Source organism: Macrobrachium nipponense, chromosome 1 (assembly GCF_015104395.2).
Source record: "Macrobrachium nipponense isolate FS-2020 chromosome 1, ASM1510439v2, whole genome shotgun sequence".
In the NCBI taxonomy this organism is placed as follows: domain Eukaryota; kingdom Metazoa; phylum Arthropoda; class Malacostraca; order Decapoda; family Palaemonidae; genus Macrobrachium; species Macrobrachium nipponense.
In genome coordinates this window covers 126,756,412-126,777,731 of record NC_087200.1, presented here as the reverse complement: position 1 = coordinate 126,777,731, position 21,320 = coordinate 126,756,412, and the positions used below count along the sequence as shown (strand labels likewise).

At 36.0% G+C, this 21,320-nt stretch overlaps 1 protein-coding gene across 9 annotated transcripts in view; it reads right to left on the bottom strand.

The window, feature by feature from the left end:
• LOC135219608 (RING finger protein nhl-1-like) overlaps positions 1 to 21,320 on the bottom strand; it is a 147,042-nt gene that overhangs the window by 121,115 nt on the left and 4,607 nt on the right. For 2 of the 9 annotated variants that reach the window (XM_064256514.1, XM_064256513.1), the window contains exon 2: positions 9,247 to 11,929. The exons of 2 other annotated variants lie outside the window; for them this stretch is intronic. In XM_064256514.1, the coding sequence (XP_064112584.1) occupies positions 9,720 to 11,924 (2,205 nt within the window). In that variant the 5' untranslated portion in view covers positions 11,925 to 11,929 and the 3' untranslated portion in view covers positions 9,247 to 9,719. Of the gene's footprint in view, positions 1 to 9,245; positions 11,930 to 16,075; positions 16,249 to 19,706; positions 19,980 to 21,320 lie in introns of those variants that run through there. 5 more of the 9 variants (XM_064256504.1, XM_064256509.1, XM_064256511.1 and 2 more) reach the window with 5 other exon arrangements.

Sequence of the window (21,320 nt, the reverse complement as noted above, 5' to 3'; positions counted from 1 at the left end):
AATATTACTCAAACTTGACTTTCATTTGACTTATAGGAGTGTGATACAGACATTATGTGAATATATATAGATAATAGAAAATACTTATAAGTAAAAAAAATTCATGGTGTACACAAATACAGATTCAAGTAATAAAATATTAGACATAATATGCATATAATATTCGTAAATAATAGTGATCACGTGATATATACTGATACAGTTTTTCACTTCATCTCATTAAGATACATACGCTACAGAAAATACTAATGTACTCTGATAATCGCATAGAATGAGGATTAACATGATAAAAAATCATATTTTAACTGATAAAAATTTCATATATGAATTGATAAAAATTATTAATGTTTATGCTGATTGATTCGTTGATTTTTATGCTAACTGTTATATATCTGATTGATTCATTAATCCATATACTAACTCATATATAACTGCAGAAATTGGTAAGATAAAAGGTAACAGATTGATTATAGGCTACCTGATTTGTTTATACATATGTATATGGATTCATATAATTATGATTAATATATGTGCACTTTAAATAGATTCCTATTGCGTACACGCAAAGATATATTTCGATTCTGTTATTTATGATCATTCATATATAGGATACATGATATTTTATATATATAGGATACATGACCGAGGTTATACTACTTCACATTTAACTAGCGTTCGAACAACTTTTCGTCCATTACACAGTTCCAGACAACCACCTATAGTCAAATGAAATGGCCAATTTCAATTGGTTAAAACAAGGAGAAAATTGTCTGGCGGGGTCCAACGTTCTATTTCGGCCTCATACTTATTCTCTGCATCCTAAGCCACACGATTACGTTCGCGATGAATAAAATCATCCCCAGCACGAGTCCTTCGCCAGCAAAGTAGAATTGAATATCCTTCGGGTCGTAATTGTCGGAAGTATGTCCCTTTTGTAGTCTATTTCCTACAGCCGCCGGAGCGTTCCGCATTAAAACGAGATTAACGACGGGATACGGTGTCGGTCGAAGAAGTCCAAGAAATTCCTTTCACATTGTAGGCGGTTGTTACTTGACTGTAGTCATCCGCTGCGACGAACGATTTTTTGAAGTTGCGATGTGAAACTCTCGTACTGCAGGATACTGTAACCAGGTTCCATTAATCAGCCTGCAAGCGAAATTATACTTGTCACAAGGGCAAAGTAAATTCAGACGACATCCAAATACAGGGGGGGAGAGAGCCATTAAGACCAGACTTAACCCACATGAATTCGCTGATATTTGTGGAATTTCAAAAGAGTCAGCTGTACAAACTTTTTTATCCATGGCATTAACAATGAGTGAACCTATCCAGGTCTATGATGACTGTAAAAATATCCATAATTATAAAAAATAAACAGATATCAATACGAATCCCAAAGAAAATTCGATATTACTGGTAGTAAGTTACTAGACAAAGAAGAGGAAAACGGAGCTATTTGTAAGATTGCCAGGCAACATAAGAGTCAAAGAGAATATTAATCATGATTCTGTATTTCTCTATGCTAACTGAAATTAAGCTGTGATAAAATCTGATCCTATGTGCCCCTAACAAAAGTTTCATATTCAATTTTCTCGCGCGCATCCTCTGAGGTTAATTTTTAAACTTTATTAATAGGCTAGAGATGCAACGAAAGAACCCACTATGTAACTAATTTCTATATAAACTTTGGGTTTTTTTTTTTTCAAGAAAATGTGACATTTTCCCATGAATGTGATTTATTTGAATTGTCATAGTCTAATGTTGCAAGTAAATTTTTAATATACATGACTTGATACTTCTAAATGTCTATGAGGTTCAGAAAAAATTAATTCATTTTGTTGTTATAGAAATTCTATTTGCTTATTTTGTTTATTAATTTTAAAACGATTGCAAGTCCTTAACTAAAATTGCATTGCACACACGGATAAGAATAGGTTATGTGGTATGTCATGTGACCTATGAACCACATGTGAAGTTCATGAGCTAAGCATTCCTTTCTCCAGTCAATCTGCTTCGCAAGCGGTTTATTGAGGTTATAAAGAACAATGATTAGTCGGCAAACGCGACAGGCATCTTCTAGACTGATGACGTCGTCACCAGCTTAAGCGTTACGTTACTTGCTGTAAAAGAAACGAAAATTTTTTTTGTTTTTTGTTTTTTAATAGTCGACCCACACGAAAAGAATGTCTGAAAAAAAAAACAGTACCAAAATTGAACAATATATTAGTTTCATGTTGGATATCTGCATGATTGTAAATAAATGTAATACTGTTAAATTAGATATTCCTTATTCAAACTAATGAAAAGGGTTTCCATACAAATTTTATATATACTATTTGCCCTGTATAAGATTATTCGCATAGATATACATTTTCACTTCTAGACTTCCTGACTTTAAAATCTCTTTTATTTTATTTTATTTTATTTATTTATTTATTTATTTATTTACTACGAATATAAATCACCGGGACAGACAATATGTCAGTAGGTTTTGATATGTGTTTGAACTTTTAGCTTATTTGTCATTACTAAAGCGTTAAGTTAGAGTTCAAATCTTTACGCATATATATTTGGATATTTAATTAACCTATGGTTACGTTTTGCTTATTGATTTTATCGTGATTCCTTTTTTTATTATAATTTGTAACCCTTCCGACTTCTTACGGAGTGTATTATATTGACTCCACTTGTATCTATATTTATTTTAATTTTATATTTTGTATATTTATATTTTTTTATATATATTTATATGGATGGTTGGCTTGAATATGTGGAAAAGTGTTCTAGCGGCGTACCGTATAAGGCTACTTGCGGTATCAAGATATGAATGATAAAGGTATTTAAAACCGCGAGAACCGCTATAATCCAGTTCGGATCCAATATCACGAGTTGTAACTCGTAAGACATTGACACTTTCTTATTTATCTCTTATTCTACCAAACCGATTGACTCTGGGCGATAAAATATATTATCTTAAGGATAGGAATTCACACAACGTGTTAAGGAGATTATTATTGATTTACACCACCCGAGTCACAGATTATTATGTGTTGAATTCCATGTTTACTGATTTAGCACTCATAAATATTCCTAACGCACTCAATTGCGGTGTTTGTTTTAAGTGCTATTAATTCTATATAACGTGTCAAGGAACTATTAACACTAAGAAGGTGTTTTTCCTTCCCTCTGTCAGACTCGTAATTTCTGTTAATTAATTCTACGTATATTCTTTCAAGGATTGATTTGGCACAGGATAGGCCCCTAAACTGACAGGTGTCTTAGTGTATCCCTTGTTTTCATGACACGTGTTACAATTAGTTATGTGCTTTTTATATCTGTAAGCATTGTAGGCCAGTAAAATAGTGATTTGGCTTTCTGTGACATAATAGGGAACCCTGGATGACGGAATGCAACCAGTTTAGGACGATTGGTATGAAAGAGATTATTACTACTACCTGGTCGTTAGTCACCTGCTGTGTTCTTCGGGTTTTCCTCGTCACGGACCTACATATAATATTACGTTTAATTACATTATTCTGATAAACATACTTTAAATATACTTTTGCTTTAGGGTTTCTGCTCGAAGTGTTTATTGTTTTTTGCTTAGCCGCTGACCCTGTTTCCGTTCGAAGTGTTTATTGTTTTTTTTTTTTTTTTTTTTTTTTTTTGCTTAGCCGCTGACCCTGTTTCCGTTCGAAGTGTTTATTGTTTTGTTTATTGCTGCTGACCCTGTTTTCGTTCGATTTGTAACAGTTCGGCGCTCCGACCCAGATATTCAATGCTCGCGATCTCTTGGGTTAAGGAATTTTCTTGTTTAGATACGGTTTTAACAATAGGCACGGATGTTTCTATATCTTTTAGTCTAATTAATGGTTCTTTGCAGTATGGTGCGGGATTGCGGGATAATGCGTCAGCTATGATAATTGCTTTCCCAGGTTGATATCTTATCTTGGCTCCAAAGACCTGAATGATCATTTGTCACCGAGTTCCTTTTGGACTGTGATTAAAGCCTTTGAAAAACTCGGTAAGTGACTTATGCTCAGTGAGGACTTTAACAGGATAGCCATAGATTATGAACTTAAAATGTACTAGTGAGTTAACGATACTTAGCCCTTCCTTGCCTATTACTGCATATTTACTTTCAGAGGGCTTTAGTTTACGTGAATAAAAAGCCATAGGAAAGAACTGTTTATCATATTACTGAAGTAGTACCCCTCTTACCCCTTGGTCTGAGGCGTCTGTTGCAATAAAAAAAATTCCTTATTTAAATCAGGGATTTTTAAGTTAGGTGAGCTGCATTATTCCGCTTTTAAGATATCGAACGCCTGTTGATGCATTTTAGACCATAATAAATCTACGCTCTTCTTCGTAAGATCTGTTAAAGGAGCTGTCATGATTGAAGAGTTACATATTTACATACGATTGTAATACCCACTACAGCGCAAGAGTGCTGTATCCCCCTTTTACGTTAATAGGTACCGGAAGTTATGAATAGCCGACACCGTATCATGGACTACTTTAAGACCTTGACTAGACACATAAAACCTAGATAAACATGTTCAGTTTTTAAAAACTCACATTTAGATATTTTACTCTGAGATTACTTGTCTTTGTCTCTGTAGCACTAGCTCTAGTTTATGTGAATGTAATTCTAAGGTATTTAGAAAAGATTATAAGACCAACCATATAAGCATGTAGGGTATCCCCTAAAAGTCTCCAAACACTATATTATAATTGGGGCGCAACGTAAGCCGGAGGCATACGTAAAAATCGATAATGTCCCCTGAGTGTGCTGAAAACGGTGTATGAGGTACAATCACTTAGGTAATGGTATCAGGTAAAAGCTTTTAAGTAAGTCCAAGCTGGTGAAAAATTTATTCTAACCTGGTTTAAGCGACAGAAATCTACACCGATACGCCAAGTCCGATCTTTTATGGCATGACGTTTGAGGGAAAAATTATATGGGCTTATTTGATTTCCTAATGACTCCTATTACTAACATTTTTCAACTTCGTCATTTATCTCTATTTTGAAATTTCATTGAGAGTCTATGCGAAGGTACGTATATAGCTTTATGTTTGTCCTTAGACCGTATTTTGTTTTCAATGACATCCGTTTTTCTCCCAGAGATCACTCGCTAGTGGAGAAACTTCCTGGTATTCAGGTAAAAGATAAAAAAAATTTCTGCTGAATCACCTCTGCTTGAATGACTTTACGGATATTACTTTAGATAGATTATCAGAGAGATTCATCCACGACTGGTTGGGCGGGATTAAAAATTAGCAACAATAAAAAATGCGATACTTATAACTTCCGTATCCACGATATGTTTACGCTTGTGGATCACTAGATTTAACTTGTTGCTGCTAGTAAACCGTGTCTAGGGCTTTGTTCGCGGAAATCGTTATATTTCAGAGTGTCGGGAAGGATTAAAATTTCATTTCCCAGCAAAGTCTTTTTACACGCACTAAGACATTCGAGGGTGCATGCGTCTCAAGATTTTGCGTGCAACTGCGACTGCGGTTGTGGGAGAATTCTGTTGGGTCGTTGAACAATATCACGATTTATGAGACAATGATTTGTTCCTCTATATAAGTTATTATTTGCTTAACTGTCTCTTTTTGTTCAAACAGATTTTAATATGTTTGAAGGTTTATAGAATTTTCCTTTGATAAACACGCCTTATTTTGCAGGATGTAAGATAATATTTTGTATACCCCTAGATGGATCTTACAATTACACTAGATACAGATCAATGTTTTTTATAACTATAGAGGTATCTGTAAGCGCTCGCTTATCCGGACTTCTCATTAGGGAAGTTCGAACAACAGACAGTGAGTCCGTAAATACAGGATATTACGTGTACTAAAGGAATAAAGCAAGATATTATAATTTATTTACGGCGCGTACAGTTGGGCTTAATCCACCAGTATTTATAATAACTTAATGTATTAAAATTACTAGAACCTGCTCTGATTACTTGATACTGTCGTGTGATGCATAGGGAAATTCCTTTTTAATTTTTCCAACATCGCTCTCCCTTTCCGCTGAAGTCGCTCAAATGGAATGTGCTTTGCTTGCTACACTCGGCAGATTTAACTGACCTTGACCGCTGACTAGATGACCCAGTACCCGAGTTTGCTTTATTTGATTCTGATATTTAGGGCTACTGTTTACCATCGGCAACGCATCGTGTGTTTTTAGCATTCTGTTGTTGGTTACGTGTAAAGCAACGAACGTATGAATGACGAACTATTAGGAGTTGAGCGATTATTATTAAGACAAGTTATCTCCACTGCATTCAATAATAACTGTTTGTACTTGCTGTTGTTTACTTCATTCTTTGCTAAAATTTGAAATAGTGAGGGATCCTGGTCAGCGCATTTAGCCTAATGAAAGTTTTTTACAGACATGTTATTCCTTGCAATCCAGCCGTATTTTTATAGTTAAGTTGAGTCATTGAGGTTCGATATTTTATATAAACTCAAAAAAACTCAAAAAAAAAGGCTCAAGGCTGAAACTGCGATCGGGACTTTGCAAAGGAGCATTTATTGCCATGACCCGAAATAGTGTTACCTCTAATTTATCTAGATTTGTACGGATGTTCCACTTGTTTTTGTGTGTTTTCTTATCACTACGGTGCCTAACGACCCTATCCATGCATCTGTATAAATACAGACGTCCACTGCGTAAACGCATATTCACTGTTTAATATGATTTGTTACGTAAGGGATTAATAATCACCCAAAATGATAAAATTAACATAGTATATGATTATGATATTTCAGTAGAACTTCTGGAAACAGACACTCAAAGATAAAAAACTCGCAGTAGCGAAATCTCAATGATGTAGATAATTTCTGTAAAAAAGTAAGATTAAGAATGTCTCGTAACTTCAGCCACAGGAATAACGAAATTCGACCTGCAAAGGAAACACTCAAAGTTACTCCAAATGAATAAAAAATTGTACTTAGCTTGCTTTTGTGGGAAGTCACGGTGTTCCGATAACGACACACGGCCTTGGTCCTCCTTCTCTATTTAGCGGATGACCTGGTTTTTTGGCTTGAGTTTCCCCCGTGCGCTATGTTTGGATGATTCTAGCCCTTGTAGATCCGATGCTGCAGACGCGTTTGGTTTGTTTCTTGAAGTGCCGGAAACGCTCACTAACGATGTTTTCTTGAATGATTCTAATGAGAGACGAAGCTTGCGTTGCTGTAGGAAAAAGGACACGTCGGTTTTGTTTCTTGAAGTTATTCACTAAACGATGATACTAAGTTGCTTGAAGAATCTGCTGCTTCCGTCGTCGTTGACCTCATGATTTATTATTCTGGTTTTACTTCGGAGAAGTTGTAGAGTTCTTCTGTGACGCTGCCACCACTTTTAGGCGAGTACAGTCGCTGTCACCACTTTTAGGACTGTTGCCTTGTATAATAAGGCGCCCTATGAGGTAATGTTAGACTTGCGATAATCTTACGCTAAGTCGGTTGGTATTGCACTTCCATGTTCAATGGAGTGTCTTGGGGTTTGTAGATCACTTACGAAGTTGGTATTATCTTCTTGGTTATGACGACGATGTGTTAAACTCATGATGATTCGATGATGAGGTGAGGATCTAGTAGAAACCACGAAGTATAAAAATACTTATATTCTCTGAATTTACATGGTGAAGATCAGGTATGATTGTACAAGTCTTCTAATGACGATAGCTTGATCGCTTCTGCCAATGATGATGGCTAATTCTATTCTCTCTACATGATAAAGCTTAGGTAAAGAGGTACAGGTCTTCTAATGATGATAGCTAACTCTATTCTGCTTCTACTACCATCTCGGTTACCAGTCATAAAGGAACAGACAGTAGCTCGAATATATGAACATACATACAATCAGATGACATAGTTACATACAAACATACCATCAGATGACATAGTTACTAATCACGTAGGCCGCTTGAGCTATAGGTCACGGTGTTTGTCTCAAGCAGGAAGCTTGGACTAAAGTTTATAAACAATTGAATGACTACAGGTGACGGCATGTTATCTTAGCCTACTTTTATTGTATACGTCATCTTTAAGTTCGGTCTTAGTCTGATCACATTCCTGCAAGCAATCTGGTGACCTCTTTAGTTTTAGTCTTTTATATATATGGACTAACATTCCATATTTTTATTATGTAAACACTTACATATTCAGTCGTTTAAACGTGTTATGAACGATCTCTGCACCGATTTCAGTCTGAACAAAGATTTTGTCCCTGGAAGACATGGCTTCACCTCTAGAAGAGACGCGCGCGATAGCATTATATCGGACCTGTGTATGACAGACTTCAGTCGCAAGCCAGCAACCTGGTCGTGACAGATTTCAGCTGAGATCATTCAGACACGAAAATCCGCTCACTTTTGCATTCAGACAAGCCCCTGCACAATGTTTTTATGAACGATACCGACATTCGTTCAGACAATCGTTCAGTGTACGAGGCCCTTAACACTGCTCGAGAGGGCAGTGTTCCACACACCTTTACGCACGGGCTGGCTACCACATTTCCACCCTGCTGGCAAAATTAGAACTGTTGAGCAACAGCAGTTCCACATATGATTTCAAATCTTTTGCTTTTTTTTATTTACAAAAACAAGAGAATGGTAATAATTATTTTTTAAGGATTATTGATAGTCTATACTTAATTTCTCATATCCATGTATATAATCATAATTATGTGCATATATAGGAAATCTATAGGGGGTGCTGCAGTTCCACAGTGCCTACTGACGAGCCGCCACTGTGTTTTATATATCGGTATATATGTGTATATTTATGCAGTTAATATCAAGGAATCTTTTTAAAATTATGTAACAGCATCCCTATGAATGATAGCCACGAGCCGCCACTGGCGCTAATTACATTGCCCTTTAACCTTGAAAGTTGAAATCAGGGAGTCAACTAATCTGAGTTCAGATGGCTCCCGTCTTCACTTGATTTGTTAGTTCAAAAGTACTGTCCAGAGACCCCTTACACCACATTATAGCTTTTATTGTTATTATATCCATTCCTTATTTTCTTGTCTTTTCTTTCTTCAGCCACGAAGAGACTTCCTTTGGCTAAGAGTCCTGTAATATGAGGTCTAAGGTAGAACCCTAAGGCCAATGTTTCCTTGGTCTGTAGGAAGAGAGGTTCCCAGACCCTTCGAGAGTATCATCTCCTCTATACAATACATGGAACATTGACCGAAACAGTGCTGCAACAGGTTAGGTTTCAAGTGAAAGGTTTCTTTTTTTCAAAAGTTTACTTAGTGAATATTACATATAAAATTTCTTGGCAACAAAAATGAAGATGCAAAACCAAATTTTCGTCCTCAAGCATAGTTTCACAGAAACATACAGTAATCTTTGAATACTTTACACTGAAGGTGAAAGAGTACGTGAAACATCTAACTGACCTAAATAAAACAATCTGTTTTCAAATTTATTGGCACTCAGAATTAAATATTTATGTGCAAAATATTCCTAAGACATTACACTAAGATTATATTAATTGTAGTATTTATAATAATATTGATTTAGAATGAACACTTGTAAACACTAAGTTATTCTTCAATTATGCTAATATACATTCTAGGCATATGATTGTCCTCATCTTAACAGCATGTAATACTTTCATTTTTATTTCGTTTTAGTTTTTGATGACCTAATGTTATCACTGACATCCAACTCATTAAAGACGGTTTTATCAACGAGTGCGATTCACCCTGGATCTGTTTCTGTTGAGCCAGAGGGTTAAGGCCCGCTTTGGGTCCCATTCGCACATTGCTGGCAAGTTGTAATGCACGTAAAGATATAGGCTTTGCACTTCTGCAGACAAAATTAGTTTTCTAGAAGTATCCAATTTGTTGCTTAATGAAGCTATCTCCACACAGTCTGTCCAGTAATGTTTGGCTGCTAAAATTCGAGAATAAGCTGTCATGAGCACTGGACTGGCGTTAGATGACGCCAGAGTTCGAACCAAGTCATGGAGGCTTAACTTCCTTATATTGTTCACATTATTCACCCTTACGAGTTTTACATATTCTTGTTCAAATTGTTCCTCTTCGAAGTCTGGGCACAAGGTGTTGTATGCAGCTTTCAAGTCAGGCAAAAAACTGAGTGCAACAAACGACTTGATAGAATCCACTCTTTCATCAACCACAAGGTTCTGTTCTAAAAAGTTCATCAGAGACTTAACAACTTTAGTTCTGATTGACATTTTGTCATTTACAACACACCGGAAAGTAGCAGCTGTATTAGACAGGAGAACTCCATGTAGCAGCATACCAGTATTGTTATCACCTACAAGCTCTTCTTCTAATGCGGCAACCCAGCCCCCTAAAAGTGGCGTCTTAATTAAAGAAGACAAAGTCTTCTTTACTTCTTCTGTTTCCTCTATAATATTGACAAGAGTCACACTTTCCCTCATCAAGTTTTCTTGGTAGCTTGAGAAAACAGAGAGGACATCTGCTAAAAAGGTCAGTATATGAAGGTTATCAATTTTCTTTAAAAAGCCAAGAATTATTGCTGCCTCTTTATCCTGCGATCTCTGGGCGTACAATGTAAGTGGCGACCACATCAGCAATATCTGAGATAAAGTATTTGCGGTGAAATCACTCCACCTGATTTCAATTAGTCTCGGAAGACTTTTAAAAGTCAGATTATTTTCCTTGGATATTTCCCGTAGCTCTCCCAAACGGATACTCGACTGATGAAATAAGCGACATATAGAGATCACATTCTGAAAAACATGATTAACTTCTTCCACTGACTGACTAACAGACTCCCAAGCTAAATCAGCTCGGTGAACGTTACACCAGTTTATCAGCAGAGGGGGCAGATCTTTAAATGGGGTAGACATTACTTTCTGCAGTTGCCTCATCAGTAACCACATTGTTTCTCTCTCCTTTACATCTAGACTTATACCATCCACAACTATTGATGATGTTTTCTCTACAACGGTCTTGAAAAACTCAGTGCCAACAGTTTTTGAACAGGCTGACTCAAGAGCACTCAACACGCTTTTTGCACTTCTTTTAAGAGGTTCACCAACACCAAGGAAATAGACCTTGACATCGGCTGTCTTTGTCACAACCTTTGCTCTTACATAGAACTTATCAATTCCCATTTTATCAACATTCCCACTGCAATGCAAAGATAATGCCACTGCGTCACAGATCTCCTCTATTATGTGCTGATTTTCATTACTCTCTACAATGTATTGCAAATATTCCAGGGGATCTAAAGTGTCCTGTTGGGAGCCACAAGAGTCAGTGGACATCAAAGGAATCGGATCTCTATTCAGATTAAATGTTGAAGCTAGAATTGACGTTGAAATTATTCCATTTAAAGGACGTGGTATAAAATTTAACTGTTTGGCGTCTTGGTATAACTGGATCATTGCCCCTCCAACTTTATTAGCTATTACTTCATCGTCTTCAGTTCGAATATCCTTTTCAACACCCTCTGTGCTTGATTTTGAAAACGATGGTGATTCTTGGTGGTGCTCCTTAAGAGCCTCCTGGTGACAGACCTCTTTTCTATGTTTGATCAGGGAGGCCTTGTTGTAAAGCGTTCCACACTCCTGGACAATAAGAGGAATCCTCTTCGTTGACAGATGCTGCTTTACGATATCAGGGTATCTAAAACAAAGCTCGCATCTGACATAACGACGACCCGACTTGTAGAAATCTAAGAAACAGGGATCTGTGGAGCTGCAGTCGCTGGTGTATCTCATTCTTTTCTTTGGTTGGTGTTGCTGCTTTTCCTGCATTATCGAAACTGTTTGCCCAGCAACTGACGCTTGTAATACAGCAAGATTATAGGTTACTCCTTTATTTGGGTCTCTCTTAGCTATATCACGCATTGTCTCCATAAATCCCAAAGGTCTTTGAACTTCCCTCTCCTCCATTATCACTGAAAATAGAATCATGTTTTATGTACGCAATGCATAATTTAAAACTATGGTAAATGGATGTGATCTGCTCTGAACATTTACTTTAATATTGTTACAATGATATATATTATATATAATATATAGCTTAGAGTAAGGAGTCAATCCATATTAATAATCATCAGTAAAGGGAAGAGGAACACACACTGATGTGTAAGTTGTCTTTATCCCAACGTTCCTCCACAGAGCACTTGTCCTTATGTCGAATTGAAGCTTTTTCCATGATGAAATTACATTTTCGATTGACTTTTTTCAATATCAACTATTAAACAAACATTTCATTGGAAAACTAAAAGTTTTAACTGTCCCAAAAATGGTTTTACACATGCTTCCCGTTTACTCATGACTTCAAATTTCACAAAAAGTGCACGTAAATTATTCAGGAACATTTTTACGCCATTGACGTTAATTTCCTAAGAACCCCTTCACTATTGGTTCGCTCTATAGACCTAAAGAGCTTTTATGACCTTATATGTCCTCTGGTGTTGTTTCTAAGTATATTTTCCTTGAATGTCAAACAGGGACCTGTGTGGGATCCACAAGCAGACTCCTTATGATGCGTATCGATTCTTATCGTGTCACCTTCCGTACTGGTGCTAGAATTTCAAACCCAGAATATTCCAATATTAGAAGCCACTTCAGAATTTGTAAAACACATATTGATAATAAAGACTTCAGCAATCTAGGCCATACCACCAACCCTCAAGACAGTTATTCTAGAATAACTTTTTAATAAATAACTTGTCACGTGATTAAACACGCAATTCCTCCCATCTTTGTTTTGTCTTGACTTGTTTCTATTCATGTTTTCGTTTAGTTTAACGCTGTCACTCCTCTGGGTCTGTCCTTTATCTTGTTCTGTAATTCTGTCACTGCTATTTTCATTTTTTATTTTACAGCATATTCTGTTACCTTTCATTTTAATGTATATATTTTAAAAATTTTGTTCATTCCTTCAACTTTGATGTTATGTATATTTCTTAAATTTTCTATAAGAATAATTTTCAGCTTAATTTTTAGTTGTAATTTTTACAATTTTTCAGTGAATTATGTTTCATTTTAACAGCCGAGATGATGTAATTAAATGGACAATTACGAAACGTTGTAATGAGAACAGCTTTTACATCAGTGTATCCTCTTTTTTATTTATAATATAGATATATATATTGTCAAGAGTAAACTCTCCAAAGCCATCTCTTAATTCAAAAGATCCTAATGTAACTAATTTTAAATTTATTCAGTTGATATTGTATAATACACTGTGGTAAACTCGTCCCTACAACCTTTCTCCATCCACTGTTTGGAGGGAAAACTGTTTTAATCCTCTTTCCTTGTTAAAGCTGGCTGCGAACAAACCTTTAATTCCAGGCGCAGACCTGGGAGAAATGCCAGCTGGCAGAGAAGCAAAGGATCAACCATGTGTGCAGCCATCTTGGAACTTGGGCCTTGAGGTCGACTTGCCCAGGACTAGATGCCCACTGGTGCCATCTGCACGCAAGCCCCTCAAAATATCCAGAGGTTATAACAGGCTTTGAATCGGCAGGGTCGGCAGGCCTTAGAATTTGTTGGATGCTTGTCCAGGACTCATGTCCTCCCTTTTGCTCTTGAACTGCCCCACCTTAAGCACGTGGCTAGTTTGGGCCTAGTATGTTTTTGTTGTGAGTTGATTCACTTTCCCCCCACCCCTGCTCACTGGCTCTTGAAGCAAGAGGAACAACTCTGACAATGGTAAAATCCAGGTTGCAAGATTTTAGTCACTCATGTCGCTGTTAACCCTTAATGAACGGATTGCTTCCTGGGAGTAATAATAACAATTTTGAGGTGGTGGAGGGATTGATCTTGTTGATAAACAATAATAAACGCCATCGATTTGGAAAGAATCGGGTGGGAAAGAGGTGCCAATACTTCTATAGCCCATAAATTCACTAAAGGCAACTTTTACAATGGGTAAAACCAGGAATCAACATCTCAGGACTTCAGTTGTGTTTTTAACTTCAAGGGGGAATGTATTATGTCTCTGCCTCACAAGACATCTTTTTGTAAATTTGCTCATAAATATACCAAGGGGTTGCTGTTGGTTTTTGTTTTTTCTTTTAAGATAGTATGCTGGTTGTAAATTTAATTTTGCAAAGAAAAGTGCAAATAAATATTAGAAAAAATTTGTGAAAATAAAAGTTACCAAATCTTCATTCTTGGTAAATTTACATAAACATTTTTCAATTAATATGTTAAGAATCTGTTACTGATTTTATTTATCTGTTGTGATATTGGCTTGTAAATGAGGCCTCACAAGGGGTTGTGAATAACTTTTTCAACTTTTTGTGGAAGTTAGGGAAAAATTTTTAGAATTTTTTTCTTTCACCATGTGCATTTGCATTTCTTCCTCTTTCCATGGATGTGTTTTTTTTCGTAAATTGTCTGACCTGAGGAGCTGCATATCGATACATTTACCTGTCCAGTAATGGTTTAACCTATTGCTGTTTTCATTACCTTTGTTTGTGTGATTTACCTACCTTGATACCTGCACTGCCTTTTATTTGTCAGTACAAATTAAGTGAAGTGTAACACACATTACTAAATTGTGAATTACCAGAATCTACTTCACTTCCAGGCATCCTCTGTGCAACTCCTCCATTGTTTAATCAGATGCCCCTTTCCAGAGAAGTAATCATAGGTGTTTTCTATTACTGATTAGGGGTTAGTCAGCTGTGGTTTCTCCGCATCAGCTTCTGTTCAATATTGGCTTCCCCACTACAACTTCTCTTTACGGAGCCCTTCGAAGCAGGCTTCTATTTGCTTCCCTCAAGAAAACATCAAGCTTCTTCCATCGTATAGTGAGGGACTGCTGTATTTTGTCTTAGTTATGCTAACCATTCTGTTGATATAATTTTCCATTATAAATATAATTAGTTATGTTTAAGCCCAAAACTTACCTAATCATTCCCCTTTGGAGCAGGTCTTCAACTGTAATTAATTGAATATGTTTTTACCTCAAGGCAAGAGTGATGCGAGTAATAATATTAAACCTCCCCTAGTTTATCAAGCAATGTAGTATTCCTTTCTGTATGAGCTCCCAGTCATTCTATACCCCCCTTGAGTGAGCTTTGACATGCAATACTAAAGGCAAGTAATGTGTAATGTTTTACCAAGTGTCCATTGCCTTAGCACTGATGCTAGAATGCAATCTCTTTGCAGACAAATATCGTGTCTGGTTGTGAGAATAATTGGGAACCCTTGGAAACGACGCTTGCATTTAAATAACCCACTTTGTGCAAATCATAAGTGTCATTCCCCATCCGTGTGTTTTTGGTGGACCTGCCATCAACCACCCTCCATTAATTTCTGAACTTACATGTAATTTAAATGTAAATATAGTTCATTTAAACTAAAGTCCAGAGTTTTATGTAAATTCCTCCTTTCAGTAATATCGGCCTTCGGCCATAGATTTTTATTTGTTATAACCCTCGTCCCTCAATGCAAGGCCATTTTAGGAGTGCCAGTAAGTCACATCCCCACACTTTATACTGAGGGAAGGAGCAGTTTATAACAATATATATATATATATATATATAATATATAATATATACACATACATACATGCATACACATACATACATATATGTTACAGTGTCTAATGGACCCTGTTTTAATTAGGAGAGAAATCACTAAATTTAACTAGTAACGTGACCTACCTCTGACGTTCACAGCAACCTGACATCTCCGTAGCTAAAATCAGTCATTAAATCTAGGCTAATTTAAACTCTGAGATACAAAAATGGATTCTGTCTTGAGTTACAAAAATATATTCTTTACTTACGCGAAGAGCTAACATGATAATTAGAAATGAATTTATAATCCTAAAACCTTGAAATGCCATAACTTCTCTGCATAAGCATATTGAATAAACTATCACCAACTATTCTCACTGTAAAAAAAAACTCCACCAGTCTTCCTCAAATAAATTTTTGGTAGTGATAAAAGAAACCAGAATTATCAAACTCAGAAATAAAAGGATAGATAAATATCCCATGAACCAACTAAGTGCTTTCCTGCACTTCAAATCCCTTCAAAATATTCAAAAGTTTTTTCGGTCCTTCCTTCCATGTTACCTTATCGATGGATCTTCTAAATGCCTCTTAGGCTTTCCAAAGTCTTTGGCGACCACCACGAAAGCTTGTCGTCTAATTGCCCCCATTAATCACCTCTCTAGGGGATTACATTGCCATTCATCTGCTGTACAAACGTACGCACCCTAAAGGACGCACAAACGTATGCACGGTAGTCTACTCACTATTCCGATGTTATATGTGCACTGTAAATGTCTCATGCACAAGCCCTGCTTGGCACACAAACTCACATACGCATGCAACTGCATTTTTCTGACATCACAATCATATGACTTCCGAACAACAAGGTCATCTTGAGCACTGCGTTCTCGCCGATGCAATTTCCTAGTGTTATGATTTGCATATGATTTGTCTCGTTCCAATGTTTTTAAGCTTTTCCCATAACACTCCTACAGCTGCGTTGTTGTACATTCCAATCTGTTTGCATCACTCGTTGCCGACGTAATTTTAATTACTAGCATTTCCAGTCCGGTGCCTTATATATATATATATATATATATATATATATATATATATATATATATATATGTGTGTGTGTGTGTGTGTGTGTGTGTGTGTGTGTGTGTGTGTGTGTGTGTGTGTGTAATGAATTTACCTGGGGATCTGCTTTAACCAATGGCTTAACATGAAGATCCACGCAACTGATCTTGGGTAACACAAAGCATCAAACTCTCGTCTTGAGATGAGGCAAAAACATATTCGATTAATTACGGTTGAAGGCTCTGGGCTTTAACTTAACTAATTATATTTACAGTAGAAAATCATATCACCAGAATGACTAGATATACGATGGAAGAAGCAATATATATATATATATATTTATATATATAGTATTAATTAGTATATATATAATTATATCTATATATTATATATATCTATATTAATATTAGTATATATATATATCATTCGAGCTACAAATGTCCTTTAATATCATATTCGCTCTACCTCGGAATTGATATATTTTTCATATATGTACCGAGGGGAATTTTGTTTTTTAGTTGATAATAATTTCGTAGACCCCATAGCCGTTTCGGTAGGGTGGTCACTGTCCGATCCTGATTTCGTTCCCCGTCCTACTGGACGGTGGTTCGATCCCATGGGGGTACGGAATTATTATCAACTAAAAAATTCCCCCTCGGTACATATATGAAAATATATATATATATATATATATAGTATATAATATATATATTATTAGATATATATATTATATATATATATAATAGATATATATATATATATATATATATATATAGATATTTGCCCTTGCAAAATATGCTGCGGCCGCCCAAGGGTTGCCCTGGTGTATTAATTAAGCTGAAAAGTTTGTCAATTATGATTTTCTCGGCAATTTCACATATTCTGTTCAAATATTTCGCGAAGTTGCTGAGCTGTGCTGCTGTGCGTTTAAGGGGGGCCGGCCGGAACCTCTATATATGGAGGTATAGGGCGAAAAATGCAAAGTCATGAAAAAATTCATGGAGCTTCATATGGCAATTGAGAATACGTATACGAAATATTTCGTCAAAATTCCTCTTACTTTCGTAGTTACAGGGTAATTAGTTAACGTAACTCAATAAGCCTAAAACATTGATCCGTACAAGAAAATGCAATATTTCTTCTATTATCGTAAATTTTGATAATTATTGTCAAGGAAATTGGGAGAAATAGCATCTGTAGACATTCCCCGAGTCGAGAGGAGAAGGAGACTTCAGGCTAAAGGCTACAACTTTTAGTGCGATCACAGACGTCGAGTAGTCTACCACGTTGCCATTTCACGTCGAGTAGTCCTACACGTTCCATTTCACGTCTGACATTCGCCTGCTTTCAGTATGTTTATGTATGTTTCGGCAAGAATTTCATCATGCCAATGAGGAAAAGACAAGGGAAACATCTCGCTAACATACAGACGAAGAAAAATCGCTCAAGTATTATTACAGAATATCAAAATATATGCGTAGTTAGTGAAGAGAGGGGAGGGTTGCTTAGTAACGCCCCGTCTTGCTTGACAGCACACGTCACACTGTGCCTAAGGCTACGATCTTTGAGCAAAGAGATCTTCATTTATGATAAATAACAAAGTTTTGGGTTTTTAATACCCAAAATGGAATATGAAATTCATAATAATCGAGTTTTACCTCTTGACATTCTCTTGCAATTACGTTTGTTTATCTTTGTTTCGGGCAAGAATTTCATCATGCCAAAGAGGAAAATACAAGGAAAACATCTCGCTAACATACAGAAGAAGAAAATTCGCTGTAATAAGCAGAGTTAGTGAAGGGGAGAGAGAGAATTGCGTAGGAAGGAGTGCCCCGGGCTGCGATATATGAGCAAAGGGATCATCATTTATGATTAAATTATGATAAATAAAATAGTTTTGTTTATTAATACACAAAAAACAAATATACATTTCATAATAATCATTATTTATTAATATTGTCTTTATAGATATACGAAGGAAAACTTTGAACGCCCGTATCTCAAAACTATACTTATTGACCTTCAAAATCTATCTTCTCCCTTAGTTTTAAAGCTATAACATTGGAATTTGGTATATAACTCAGAAAGACATTATAGAACAATCAAATAGAGCCCTTTTTTCCAATTTTTGTTTCGTATTTTTTTTATAAATTTTTTTCTCCTGATTTATAGGGTTTATTTTTTTACCATATTGAAAAATTCATATCTAGCAAAAAATGACTTTTAGAAAAAAAACTCTCCATTCGATTGGAGGTCTACATCAGGTCTATATATGGTAGTAATCCCAGGTCTTAATATTAAATATCAAGGGAGGAGATAGAATTTGAAAAATGGTTATTTTCGGGATAAATCGCCCTGGCGTCACAAAACCGAAGGTCAGAGGCGAAAATCATATGCGGTTTGGAGATGTCCCAAGTCACCTTATTAAGTGGTATGAATATCAAAGTCCTGTCCTTAAAAAAGGGCATTAGCCGGCCGGCCCCCTTAAGATTATATGATACTCGCCCTCTGTAAGAAGTGCGTCTGCTGGATTGCTTTTGAGCTAATGACGTTCCCATACTGGCCTGTGGCGGATAGGGTGGCATATTCCACAAGAGGTGCTATACACCGTACTTGATGAAGCACGCCATGAGCAAACGTGACCGTTAGATATTGGTGAACCGTAGTCTGGAGTTGAAAAAAAAAAAAAAATATTCTCAAGATTTACTACATTTACTTTCATGTAAAACGGATTACAAGCGCGCGCACACACACACAAAATATATATATATATATATATATATATATATATATATATATATATATATATATATATATATATATATATATATATATAAATATATATATATAATCAAAACAACGGTCGATTTCCGGAACATTTTGCTTCAAGGCCACAGTACAAGCTTTCAGATTTCCTCATCGAGTCCTCATCGTTTTCCTCACTATGTCCACTTACAATTAGTTATGTTCTTCTGATGTCAGTCGGCAACGATGAAACCTTTTCACGCACCGTAATATAATACCAGAGAATGCGGTTATTAAAACCAATGACGTCACACATGCGCAGTAACTAAAACCAAGGGCGATAGGAACCATGGTTAGCTTCATAACAAACGTTATTACGATTACACACCACAACTTACGTTGAAATCAATTAGAGGTATACAGTAATACCTTTTGATCTGGAATGCATTCGGTGAAACGTAATGTATTCGATAGTACACTACGTAGTACTTGCACAAGCTACAACAAACGTGAACAACGAGCTCTTACTCTGGCTTACAGCCAGTCGAGTAGCAAACGCGTCACTGGCGGACAGGCGACTTGTCTCGTCTAGCTCTAGCAACAAATCACCAGTTGCCAATTGACAAGACAGCCGCTTTTGCCCCATGTAGCCATATTATCATTGAATTTTATCACATCACCGTGATTGTGTTTGAATCACAGGGATGTGATAAAATTCGAACTCGGGTATTTGTAATCAAGGAAGGGAAGTTCATACCGACTCCATCCTACGATTCACTGTTGGACTGGGGCATTTCTTTTGTACTTGTTAGTATCGAGCCCATGAGACGACGAACTTTAAATATCCAATGAAAAATTCCCTTCCGGTGAACATATATGAAAATATATTAATTCCTAGGTAGAGCCAATTGGATATTAAAGGACAATTGCAGCTTAATGTTTGTATATGAAGACCGGTAATGTGATAAAATTCATCTCATAATGTACATATATATATATATATATATATATATTATATATATATATATATATATGTAAGTATATATATATATATATATATATATATATATATATATATATAATGAAAATATATTAATTCCGAGGTAGAGCGAATTAGATATCTAAGGACAATTGTAGCTCGATATTTGTATATGAGTCACGGTAATGTGATAGACATATATATATATATATATATATATATATATATATATATATATATATGTGTGTGTGTGTAGTGTGTGTGTATGTATATTATATATATATATATATATATATATATATATATATATATATATATATAATGTATCCACGACCCGTATTTTTAGCAGAAGTTTGTGAAAATGAAAAGAGCTGAGACAGCATAATCAGGCTTCGTCATATATTTACGATCTAACTATTTACAACCATTAACGGATGTGACGTAGTATGGAATGATTATGTAGTATGTATGTATCCATGCTCGCCATTTAAGTATATCTTAGTTTAACCAGACCACTGAGCAATCAGTTCTCCTAGGACTGACCCGAAGGATTAGATATTTTTACTTGGCTAGGAACCAATTGGTTACGTAGCAACGGGACCTACAGCTTACTGTGGCATCCGAACCATAACATATCGAGAAATTAATTTCTAATCACCAGAATCAAATTCCTCTGATTCCCCGTTGGTAGAGCAGGGAATCGAACTCGGGACTACTGAATCGGTAGGCGAGCACGTAAACCACTCGCCTAGCGAGTAGCTACTCACCATTGAAGCTACAGAACTTAATACGACAGAGACAGAGAGAACAGAAAATCAGATGATGTTACTAATATTTCCCCTGAATTCCCGACAAAGGCTCGTTGAATCTTTTGTTTGAGATATCACAAATTGTTAATAAAACGGAACAAATGAAAATCATTATTGGACTCAATGACTTTGCTTGTGGTAGATTATGATAGCCAAGTTGAGATATGAAACTTAGTTTTTTTTCAGTGCACGATAAAACCACATTGATTAGATA